Raw genomic sequence first — 12338 nt, 5'->3', positions numbered from 1 at the left:
AGGAACGACATGTGGACAACATGTGGACTTCTGTTAAAACACGTTTAATGGAGTCATTCTCAGTTCTGTTGTTTGACAGACAAATATGTGTCAAAAATGTCAAAATTAAATTAGAATTGAAGCATTTTCATGAATGCCAAGTTCATTGAATGTGTAAAATAAAGATTTCTGGTACTGTCTTCTTCTCACATGACTCCATAGTGTCTCTGTGTGTGTGTGTGTGTGTGTGTATGTGTGTGTGTGTGTGTGTGTGTGTGTGTGTGTGTGTGTGTGTGTGTGTGTGTTTTGCTGGTTGGATGTCAGTTACTTTTCAGCATGTCTGACAGCCAGCATATGATCCTGAGACAGCGTGACAGCTGCCTTCACACCCCTCTCACCATACGCACACACAACACCATACACATGCACAGTGAATGACAGCTTCGCCACCCTGTGACAGACCTGCTACATCCACCTGCAGCCAACAGGCCCAAGGATAGAGAGGTGGAAGGGTTGAGGATAAAACGGAGATTGGGATTAAGAGTGTGACTTGAGGCTAGACAGGAGACAGATACAGAGATGGACAAGACACCAAAGGGCTGGTGGATGCATGGATGGATGTCAAAGGTCAGGGGGAGAGCTAAGCGAAGCCAGGAGAGGGAGGAAAGGAGGAAGAAACGGTACTTAGAGTGATGGGTGAATGAGAGAGACTCATACAAAAGAGAAACTAGGAAAGACAGAAAGAGGACAAAGTCTACCAATAAGTAAGTGAAGGAGAAGTCAATACAAAGAAGCCTGGGTGATGCTGAGGCTAGCAAGCATGGACTGTAAATTGAGCTGAATCCCAAAACTGCAACACCGCAGAATTGCATGTGTGTGACTAACGAGCAACAACACAGAGGCAATAAGCTGCCACAGAGAACACTTCACATCATCACCGCCTTCAACGTGAAACTGCTTCCTCATGCGGCCTTCATCAGTTCTGGAAAAGTTGTCTCTCCCACATCGCCTCAGGCCAGGTTTTTCTCTAGCAACCCGACCCCCAATCGCCCCCCCCCCCCCCCCCCCCCCCCCCGCCTTGGGGAAAGCAGACCCTCTAACTGATAAGTGCCAAGGCTTTGGTGGGGAGGGGTTGAAGAGCGGTGGGAGTGGAGTAACCATTGTTGAGGCGCCTTCATCGGAGCGCAACGGCAGGCAGTGTCCTCCTCGCCGCTCCTTAATGCGACGAGACATGCCTGACATTCCACACCACATATATCAAAAGAGAGTTCTGGACTTCATACATATGTGCTCACACAGACACATGCGAAGCACGCAGACACACACACACACACACACACACACACACACACACACACACACACACACACACAGGAGGCAACAAGAGAAAAACAATGAGTGTTAGGGTTGAGGCAGATTTCAGATGTATGAATTCCTTTGCCTATTAGTTTGCTCTGTATCATTTTGTTGACCCTTTTCTTCTTTTCCTGCGTACCAATTGCATGTCACGGTTGAGAGGGCCTGTGTCTGCTCAGACGATGACAGGCATGTTGTTGACATCGGCGTTGGGCTATTCATCTTTGTTCTTGTTTGCTTGCGTCTCGCCGTCCTCCTCCGTTCACTCAAACCTCCAGAGTTGGCATGGTGACAATTTGTGGAATATAAAACTTGATCGGATTTGATTTCGGGACAGCCGCGAGGAAGTCAACAACACTCTGAGGAGCCCGAGGCTCCTTGTGCTGTAAAGCTATCATGCAAATGGCTGAAAGAAAGGATTAGAGCAGCGAGAGGCTTTTAAAACACACGCACAAGCACACAAACACGCAAAATGCGTTGGAGAGCTTAAAGTAATGATGATTATAATGATAATAACTTTATTTATAAAGCGCCTTTCAAAAACAATGTCACAAAGTGTCATGTTTTTACAATAAAAACATGATAAAAGTGAATAGGATCAATACAAGCAACATAAAAACATTAGAGACAACCACTTGTTAAGAAAAAGTCTTAATATTAATATCAAAACATTGAGTTTGCCTGCCTGAGAAAGGTAAATCTGTTCAGGCATTAGCAGGGTGCTACAGTGTAGATGTCTGTGGTGCTTTTACTTTAACAAATTCTGTAAATCTGTAATAAAACCACACACACACACACACACACACACACACACACACACACACACACACACACACACCCAGAGAACCCCGTGCTGTGCTTAGGGGCAGGCTCACCGTAGGCCTTTTTCCGAAGCAGAGGTGATGTGTCCTGGTCCACTAATGTCAACATCGCAGCCTGGGTCGGAGAGCTGTCAAACACACTAACATACAACCTTTTCCGGCTAACACTAACACAGTAAGAGTGTGTGATTATGTGCCTGCCCAAAATGCCAAGTGTTCCCTTGTCCCTTCTCAATATTTGAGATAGTTCCTCTATTGTGTTGCCTTACCTTTGCCTTCAAGGTAAACAGGATCCAGTGTTCAGTGTGTGTGTGTGTGTGTGTGTGTGTGTGAGTGGGTATATGTGTGTGTGTTGTCTTTGCTTTTGAATTACTCCTCCTAATGCTGCTAACTCATATTTAGACTTTTGTCTAACCTGCATGTAACTGTTTCACATTATCATACAACACTTGAGAAAAAATAAGAATATCATAAGGATGCAAATGTGCATTCAGGAAACTATGTAAATTCAGAGACATTTACAAAGATATGGATTACATTTTACTGTGTCCACACCGTAAGGTCGGCGGTTCAATCCTCGGCTGCTACAAGTCCTGTTGCCGAAGTGTCCCTGAGCAAGACACTGAACCCCTAACCGCTCCCCGGGCGCTTCTCAGGAGCAGCCCACCGGATACTTACGGACCTCATACTTACGTACTGCATACTGTAGTAGATCTGTAGTAGATTAATGATTAAGTATGGCATTACCAGCAGACTTTTCAAACTGATGTACACTCAATCAAAATGTCTTCTCTGCATCACATGACTGCATCGATCACGACATTACCAGGCCGAGCTACTGTTGAATGAAAGTTGTTTATTACACATGTATAACAACATCACCTCCTCCACTCAAAAGGATATTTTACAGTATTATTTGTATTTATGTCCAGTTCATAATGGCGCGTAAACAAAATCCACATACTACGCAGTTGGAACGCACCGAATATTAAATTCAACGTAGCATGAATAGTATGTTAGCATGCAATTTCGAACACAGTCGTAGTCTAATATCACAGTAAAAGCTAAAACAGCGAATGTTTTATTGTGATTATGGAAAGGCTCTCCACCTCTATACAATAATTTACACCTTCATTCCAAAAATATCTGCAGTGTGCTGCACATTGAATAGCAGACTGAGCAAACATTTGGTTAAACATATTACGCGGAACATACCATGAATGTGTGTCGAGCTTCATCAGTCAAGCTAGAAAAAAGGACACACACACACACACACACACACACACACACACACACACACACACACAGAGTAAATGAGTGAGAACACACATCGGACACCGGAGATAGCATGCGGTGAAGGCATGTAGGTGTTGGAGCGTGAAGGGTTCTCCCTGTTAATACGGATATAATGATGTGACTGTAACTATATCAACGTCACCGTGTCAGAGTGCTGTGGGATCACAGGAACAGTTGTTTTGTTGATCTCCGAGACAATTCTTCGTGACTCACGCCTCATAAAGGAGAGAGTTAAAGATAGAAGCAACAAGAGATAGATAGAGGCTGATAAACAAGAGGAGACAACGGCTAGTGTGTTGTTTTGACTGCGCTGAGAGGGAAGTGAAGCCGACAGTGAGTTGGCCTACATTCGTGTAGCTGTATGTGTGAGGGGAAACAGAGAGACAGCCCTGTGTCTATCTAATTATTCATCCACACAGTTTGTGTGTGTACATATGCCGCGGATACTGTGCATGATGCATAATATAGATCAGTGTGTTGCAGCCAGGGGGACTTGGACTCCAAGAGGGGACTTCAGTTATCGGGCGCTATACGTAGAAAGATTGAAGAGTAGCTGAGCTAAGCTTGAATAACATAGAGATAAACACCTGGATGTGTGTCTAGTGTGTGAAACTAGTTTGCAAGCTAACAGAGAAGTAGTTAGATAAAAGTGTTGCTAAACGTTGAAATTGCGAAAAAGTAATGGATAAGTGGTTGAAACATCAAGCGATAACAGACATATTTGAATGCAAATCTTTCAGATTATTACTTTAATGTAAAAGAAACTGTTGGGAAAGATGAAAAAACAATTCAAGTGTATGAAAAATGTCTTTATTTATTTGTATAATGATTTGAAATAACATTCAGTTTGAAATCAATTCAAATAATCACATTTGGAACACGACAGGTGATGTTGACGAAAATGACAAAAAAACAATGATCTAGATTGCGTGTGTGTGTGTGTGTGTGTGTGTGTGTGTGTGTGTGTGTGTGTGTGTGTGTGTGTGTGTGTGTGCGTGTATCAGGGTCTAGATGAGAAGATGTCACTCTCTTTTTTTCCACGGTGACATGCTTGAAAACATTTTCACTTTCAGACTCTAAAAGTGGTATTACTGTAATCTCCATCAAATGTCCCAAAAGACACACACACACACACACACACACACACACACACACACACACGAACATACACACAAACACATACCCACACAACATATCACAGCACAGTTGTCTCTGGCGTTTCAGTGATTTAGAGCGTCATCCCTGGTTGCCACTAGCTTGAAACTGTGATCTTCACATATATGACACCTCAGCTCAACAAGGTCCATACAGAAACACACAAGCGCACACACACACACACACACACACACACACACACACACACACACACACACACACACACACACACACACACACACACACACACACACACACACACTGAAGGGATGTCTCTGCTCTGCCTCTCCTGCCATCACATTCTCACTTCCTGATATAGACAGACAGACACCAATCCTTTGGGACACAGACACACTTCTCTCTTTCGCTCCCTCGCTCCTTCCTTCATTCCTCCTTTTTTTTTTTTTGATCCGCTGCTCCCTCTCCTGGGGATGGAGGGAGGCGGGGCCGGAGGTTAGACAGATGGAGGCGGGTGATACACCGATACAAAGTCAGTCTCAGGTTTGCTCCTGCGGGAATGGTGTGATGGAGAAGGGGAAGTAGAGTAAAAAACATGGAAGTCTCACTCTGCTTTTTTTTTTACTAGTCACGAAAAGACAAAGAGAGGTCAGACTAAACAGAATAGAAAAGTGCTACATAATTAATTTTTTAAACATTCGATTGGTGATATCATTCTATTGTTCTGCATATTCTGTACCAATCATCAAATAGGAATATTCTAGATGTCTTGGGAGTCAAAGTTACTCGATACATATTCCCCGAATTCAGCCTGGTATATTTGGTATCTTTAGAAACGTTGGGAGCTCCATTAGAATTAAAAAATAAAGTCAAGTGTGTTCCAATTCTGTTCGGCTGCACAGCATGAGTTTGTATTGACTGGTTGCTGCTTGTTAAGGGGTTTGAATGTCATCACTCCACATGTTTTCGTCACGTCTGTCACTCAACTGACGAGGACATGGCATGTTGCAAGCACTATTCCCAATTGCTTTTTGCTTGTTCCACGACCTGCTATTGTAAAACCCTGCAAGCTTCAGTGCAGTCTGAAAGAACAACACCCTCTTCTGTGCCACATAAACAAATAAAACAAAACACTGGCATAAAAATAGATGGTAGAGACTGAAAAATACTGCCAATCTTCTCAATGATGAGTTCTTGCTTCTTATTGTTATATATCTTCAGTATTCATTTTTTACCAAATAATGTTCTCTATATAGTCTTTTATTTATTTTCAAGCAGGGAAGCTGTGCTGTATAAGCCTACCTACCCTCGCTATTACACTGTTTTACATTTGGTGTCAGTTATTATTAAATGCGAAATATTAATATAATACAAATTTAAATAATAATATGAAATGTGTGATTTTTTTATGTTTAATGTATACATTTATTGAGCCTTAATATATTCAGGAAAGCTTCTTCGAGACACAAACGACATCAAACCGACAAATCAGCATTGCGATAATAAAATCGTGAATAGATTTTCTAAAACAATCCTAAAAACATCCTAAATAGCACTTTAAAACAACCCAAAAACTCTCTGAACCCAATAAAATTAGATTAATAAAACAGAGAGAGAGAGAGAGAGAGAGAGAGAGAGAGAGAGAGAGAGAGAGAGAGAGAGACTGACTGACTAAGCACAAGAACAAGTCTACTCTAGAGCTGTAAAATAACAGTACATACTAATCGCTGGTGTAGAAAGAAATAATAGTACATGAAATGACTGGTGTAGGCTACCGTGATACATCGGACCCTCTATTTCCTGCCTTGGTGGAGAGAGACAGAGACGGAGAGAAGGTTGACTTCTTGAGTGCTGCAAGGCTTCTTTTTCCTTCTTCCTGCTCGTTTCCACTGTCACTGCTGTCAACAGCCGCTTTAGGTCACCGAGAGGCTACCGCTCCATCTACCTGTGTTTTAGCACATCACACGCCGCACTTCACCCTGCGCACACACACACACACACACACACACACACACACACACACACACACACACTCAAAGGGAGAGTCCACATGGTCGAGGCAGATCAAGGAGCTGCACAGGAAATAGGGATTTGTTTGTATGAATTGAGTGACCTGGCAAAGGATGTCAATTAAAGGAAGGAAGACAGAGAGGGAGGAGAAGGGGCCTTATAATAATAGGTAAATAATAGATCCTGGAGATGAATTATTGAAAGAGTACATTGATGCTTTCATGCTGGGGAGCTGAGCTTACATTCCTGGGTTCATTCATGAAAAAAAGGGTATATGTAGGAGAGATGAAAGGAGGATGAGAGAGCGAGGGAGAGAGGGTGTTGTTGCTATGCCTTCCACCACCACACACTCACCCACTCACTCAAAGACATTGGTGCCCTTTTTATATATTGTTATTATTAGTTTTATTTTATGTTTCTGTTTTTTAAGAATTTGAATCTATTGTGCATCTGTTTTCATTCTTTGTATATTGACTCCTCCTGTTTAACTATCCTTCTGTTTGTATCTGTTTTGGTGATACTACTTCGTCTTTTTCATTATAAGTGTGTTGTATGTAATGCGACTTCTGTGCTCCACAGTATTTTCTATGGGCTGCTGCAAACCAGGGAGGGCACTCCTGTACAGGAGATTTTTAATTAAATGATTAAATAGAGTCACATGCATCTCACCTTGTTTCATCTTTTAAACGGTGCAGTAAAGGTGAGATTACATGCATTTGATTGTATGATATAGTCACAAAGTAAACATTCAATTCCTCATGTTTTCAAGTTTGATTGCATGTGCAAAAGTCAGTCAAACAAACTGAAACACTGGTTTCCGGCTGTTCACATAGAAACTGGTTATGAGACAACCCCCCCCATGCACTCACACACACACACACACACACACACACACACACACACACACACACACACACACACACACACACACACACACACACACACACACACACCCTTTTGGGTGCACTATGGGCTGACAGGTGACAGAACAGTCTACATCAACATTGGTCTACTCTCTTTTACTGCACACACACACACACACACACACACACACACACACACACACACACACACACACACACACACACACACACACACACACACACACACACACACACACACACACACACACACACACTACTGCTGTACAGTAGACAGCTACAGACATGCCAGGGCTGGACATGCCCAAAAGGCAGAGCCTGTTCCCTGTCACCTATCAGCTGGTGGCAGACAGCGGGATGTGTGTTTGTGAGTGTGTGTGTGTGTGTGTGTGTGTGTTTGTGTGTTTGTACTGTGTATTTTCAGATTTTGTTTCAGTGTCTCGCACTACGATCCCATTTTAAAATATGATCTCTTTCATAACCCCTGCAATTAGTATAGAAAGGCTAAAGAGCGTGGACTGAGCTTCACATTGAATACACTGTGTATCAGAAGAGATATTTCATACGCATTATGAGTTGGATTTTATTGACCTGCATGTTAACTGATCCCACAGGGTGATGTGTGTTTGTGTGTATAGGGGCTGCTACATGTGTGATGGATAATAGCGGATGTACAATGTGTATTATTTCTGAAGGGAAACAGTATGTGTTATTTTATGTAGGACATGACACCATGATACAATTAATCAAATTAGTATGTGATTATATTTATGCATAAAGCTATAAATGTAGGTTTTTATGGGTAAAATTGTCTGACTAGGGAGTGGCTACTGTATGATCCAGATAACCGGTTGTTATACCCATCTTTTCCCTCTCTGATTAAACTGTAGACTAAAAGCATAAATGTCAAACCTTTGCCAAAACTCATGCAAAGAGGACAAAAGGCTTTCCTAACCTGGATGAGACTTTGCTTTACTACATATCATCAGTCTAACAGTCAGTAAGCTTGTGGATTCAGTGTTGGGGGGGGGGGGGGGGGTACTAACATGTCACAGGACATGCCATTGTAGAACAAAGGAGACACGAGGAGGCAGCAGCCCACCCAGGACTGCTGGCACGGCAGCCAGGGGCGGGGCCAAGACAGCATGGCACACGTCGAACTCAGACCCCCCTCCTCCTCCCCCTTTCCCCACGGGCTCTGACAGGCGGCACGGGAACCCCTCGGCCCAGTGAGGGGTGGACGGCCATCTGACAACTCCCCACCTGCGTGGCCTTTACCATGCTTGACCCCCTGCAGGAGGCAATCACCTCATAGCAAACAGCCCCATGGGAGATGTAGACACACACACAGCACAGTCAGGAAGACGCACATGTAGACAGACATGCATGATGTACAGATTGACAGAAAGTTAGATGGAGGGACAGTTAGTCAGACTGTGACATGCATACATTGCTTGTGATGAGTCATTCAAATCTGCCTGGCTGCTTTCCCACAACGAAGAAGCTCTAACTTTAAAAAAAGTCACAACTTTTCATCATAACAAGTTTGTTCATTCATTTTGTTTCCCGGCTAGTCTACGGACAAGCTCATCTTCGGAATCAACCATATCAATTTGGACTAAACCATTCAAGTGTGTGGGCAGTTCCACTGCTAGACCTCATGAAACAGGTATGATAGATCTCCTTGATGTGGTCTGTAGCTTATTAGCCAAACAGTTATTACCAAGTTCAACAGACAATTCATTTTTGTAGAAAACACCATATCAGGATATCAGGAAATCCTGGTATATATATATATATTGGCCATTTGATACGTTTTCTTTTCCTAATATTTCAATTATATCAAATATTTTAAAGTAATGATAAATGATGCTGATGGTATTATGTCACCTTATTATATAAGGTAACCACATTTTTCTTAGGCTTTAAATTTTAAAATTAAAATAAAGTTTTATTGAGTTTTCACTTTATTTTATTATTTTTTTTAAATTTTATTTTATTTTCGAAACCATTTGTAAAACACATCGGACTAGACTGCTTATTTTGGATGTCTGTGAAAGCTGTGAAGAAAATGAAAAAATAAAACTGGGTTGTAAACCGACATACGTCATCAACAGGCGACGTGGCGGCTGAATTTGGATAACAAACGTGAAACGTTGGTGTTGCTGCAAATGCTGTGAAGTAAGTCCATTTCGTTCTTTAAGACAGTAACACTGATGAAAGCGTGTTTTGTTGACATCGAGCCTCGTCAGCAGAGCATTACGGTGACATTCAAAGTGATTTTAAAGCGTTTTACAGATGCAACGCTACTTATAGCACAACAGCTAACGTTAGCGCCTCACACTGCCAAATCAACTTTGGGACAGTTACGTAACTACGTATCACATAAGTTACATCACTACGAACTAACTACTATACTTTTAATTTCTTCACTTCTTAGATTACCTCTTTTGGACGTGAGACCACACAGCGCTCTCCTCCTTCTGCTACAATGAATCCATTAATTAGACGGAGACTTCCTCCGTCCGTGAGGAGCCTTCTGACAGACATCGGTCCAAAGGAGGAGTGGACCGACACAGAGCCCGACGCGGTGACCAGAGATGGGCTTCTGCTGCCGTCCAGAGGAGCTGCTTCCGGACAAGATGAGTTCCTCACGCCAGCCAAGCCCCGAGAGGAGGCAGCAGTGGACGGCAGTGACGTCAGGAGCAGTGCAGTCTGCATGCTGTGTAAATGTAAGCCCTCTTGTTACACCTGTCCTCGGTGTAACCTGCAGTACTGCGGCTTGGCTTGCTACCAGAGCCCAGATCACTCCGTGTGCTCTGAGGAGTTTTACAAGGAGTCTGTCCTCCGGGAGCTGAAGGATATGGGGAAAACAGAAAGTGAAGGGAGGAATAAAATGCAGGAGATTCTTGTGGGACTCAGACAAAAGGCGGAAAAGACAGATGGGGGGATGGAAAGTTTGTTAAGGGACGCTGGTATTGTGTCAGAAGACGCGGGTGAAGGGGAAGGTGAGGCAACGGAGAAAGTGCAGGTTGTGGAGCTCCTGTCCAGGTTAGCAGAGCTTCAACAGTCAGGGGAAGGGAGCGCAACAGAGATTGAGGCTATTTTGAGACAACTTGCAGAGTTTGGAGGAGGGGAGCCGCCGCACGGAGACATGGATGAGGGCGCAGAAGGTGCAGAAGGGGAGCTGGACTTGGCCGATCGGCTCTCGGGGCTGGACATTGACACGCTTTCCGAGGAGGAGCTGTGGGAAGTTCTTAATAGTAAAGAGAAAGAAATGTTCATGGGTCTGATGAAGGGGGGAGCCCTCGGCGGACTGATTCCCCTGTGGAAGCCGTGGTGGGAGGAGCACGAGGATGGAGGGAGAGCACTGGTGGAGGTGCTTGAGGAGGAATTGAGCAAACTGGAGAGTGAAAATTCAACAACTGAACAGGAAGCTGATACAGTCAAGAATCAGGGCAAATCAGCTACAAAGCTGAGGAAGATTAAAGGAGGAAACAGAAAGGAAACAAGCAAGGGAAAGGGAACTTCAGCAGCTCCCAGTGTCCCTCAAATATCTGCAAAAATCCCCAAATTGACTTCCTTATGTGCTAATCCATCTCCGCTTGTATGCTACGGTTTGGTCAATGCACTTTTTGGCTACACCTTCACCCTGTGCCTGTTCAACAACGACACTGATTCACTGATGTTTGAGGTCTGTGACATGATCCTCGTGTTGTCTGAGGCACTGAACTCCAGCAGGGTGTTCAACTCCGTCCAAGAGGCCTTAGAGTGCGGAGAAACTCTCATTTTGAGCGGAGGTTACCTGGACAAGGAGGATCCTCTTACCCCGGCCAGGGCGGCGGAAGCCGTGGCTCACATCACGACCGGCCGGGACAGAAAGGATGCTTCGGGATACTGCCTGGCAGCCCTGAGTCAGCTCCGCTCAGTGCTCTCCAAGGCCAGAACGGCTCTTTCTAAAGAGGGAGAAGAGGGAGCAAAGAGACAGAAGTACTTCCTGGCAAGCAAGAAGTGCGAGTTCTTTCAAGCCTGGGTGTTGGACAACGCTCACAGGATTCGTAGACTAGCTATCGAGCTGTGGAACGAGCACAGTAAAAGAGAGGGTGCGAGGAGCAGCATGGAGAGAGAAAAGACTGCTGTTGAGGAGAGCTTGAAGAGAGGGAAGAGCAGAGGGAAGGGGCAGTTAATTGAAGAAGTGAGCCAATGAAATCTGTCTTGAATATATTGATGTTTGTAAAAGTTCATGATGTAATAAAAAATATATTTTCTCACTGTGAAACTGGTCCGATCCTTGTATACGGTTATTTAGTAATATAAATAAAATTTTAAATTATGATTAGGTAAAAAAAAAAAAAATTGCTACAATAAAATATAAGCAGGCATCTTTTTGTATTTCATAATTTCTTGCATTATATATTGGGGGGGGAAAAGCACAAACAAGTAGGGTGTACAACTAGAGAGTAGCATTATGACGAGCAAGAATAGTAAATAACTTCATGAATTTACAAAAAGCAGTGGAGTATGTGCATATGTAAACATTAACATTTTGAGGCGGTCATAAGATTGAGATGTAAAAATAATGTGTAAATTGAATAAGCTGCCAGGGACCATTCCATGTTTTATATTTGGTTGTGTGGATTTCTGTGTAATTTACGGAAAATTTAATTCTAAGAATGTATTTTGACAGAAACTTCTGGTCTTCTTACTTGCTTTTTTGGGCCTTTTTTGCAAGGTTAGTTATATTAAAATGACAATATACTTATATGGTGGAATGTATATAAGTACATTCACTCAAGTACATTATGTAAGTAAAATATTTCCAAGATTATGCCACTTCTACTCCAATGCGTTTGTTTGACAGCTTTAATTATAGTGTCAAACA

At 43.1% G+C, this 12338-nt stretch overlaps 1 protein-coding gene and 1 long non-coding RNA gene across 2 annotated transcripts; one reads left to right on the top strand and one right to left on the bottom strand.

Annotated features, from left to right (window-relative positions):
- Positions 1 to 4248: 4248 nt before the first annotated feature.
- LOC137871554 (uncharacterized) lies at positions 4249 to 10075 on the bottom strand. Its single transcript, XR_011102818.1, has 3 exons — positions 9902 to 10075; positions 6341 to 6544; positions 4249 to 5116 (listed from the first exon to the last, which is right to left on the bottom strand). It is a non-coding gene; the product is annotated as an uncharacterized lncRNA (long non-coding RNA).
- On the top strand, positions 9562 to 11812 carry znhit2 (zinc finger, HIT-type containing 2). The gene is made up of 2 exons (XM_068709409.1): positions 9562 to 9637; positions 9897 to 11812. Exon 2 carries the CDS (start codon positions 9948 to 9950, stop codon positions 11661 to 11663), a length of 1716 nt encoding a protein of 571 aa, XP_068565510.1. The 5' UTR covers positions 9562 to 9637; positions 9897 to 9947; the 3' UTR covers positions 11664 to 11812.
- Positions 11813 to 12338: the final 526 nt, after the last annotated feature.

Source organism: Cebidichthys violaceus, unplaced genomic scaffold, assembly GCF_023349555.1.
Source record: "Cebidichthys violaceus isolate CVI_PGR_0920_01 unplaced genomic scaffold, fCebVio1.0.p SCAF_147, whole genome shotgun sequence".
NCBI lineage: Eukaryota > Metazoa > Chordata > Actinopteri > Perciformes > Stichaeidae > Cebidichthys > Cebidichthys violaceus.
This window is presented reverse-complemented; position numbering and strand designations above follow the sequence as displayed.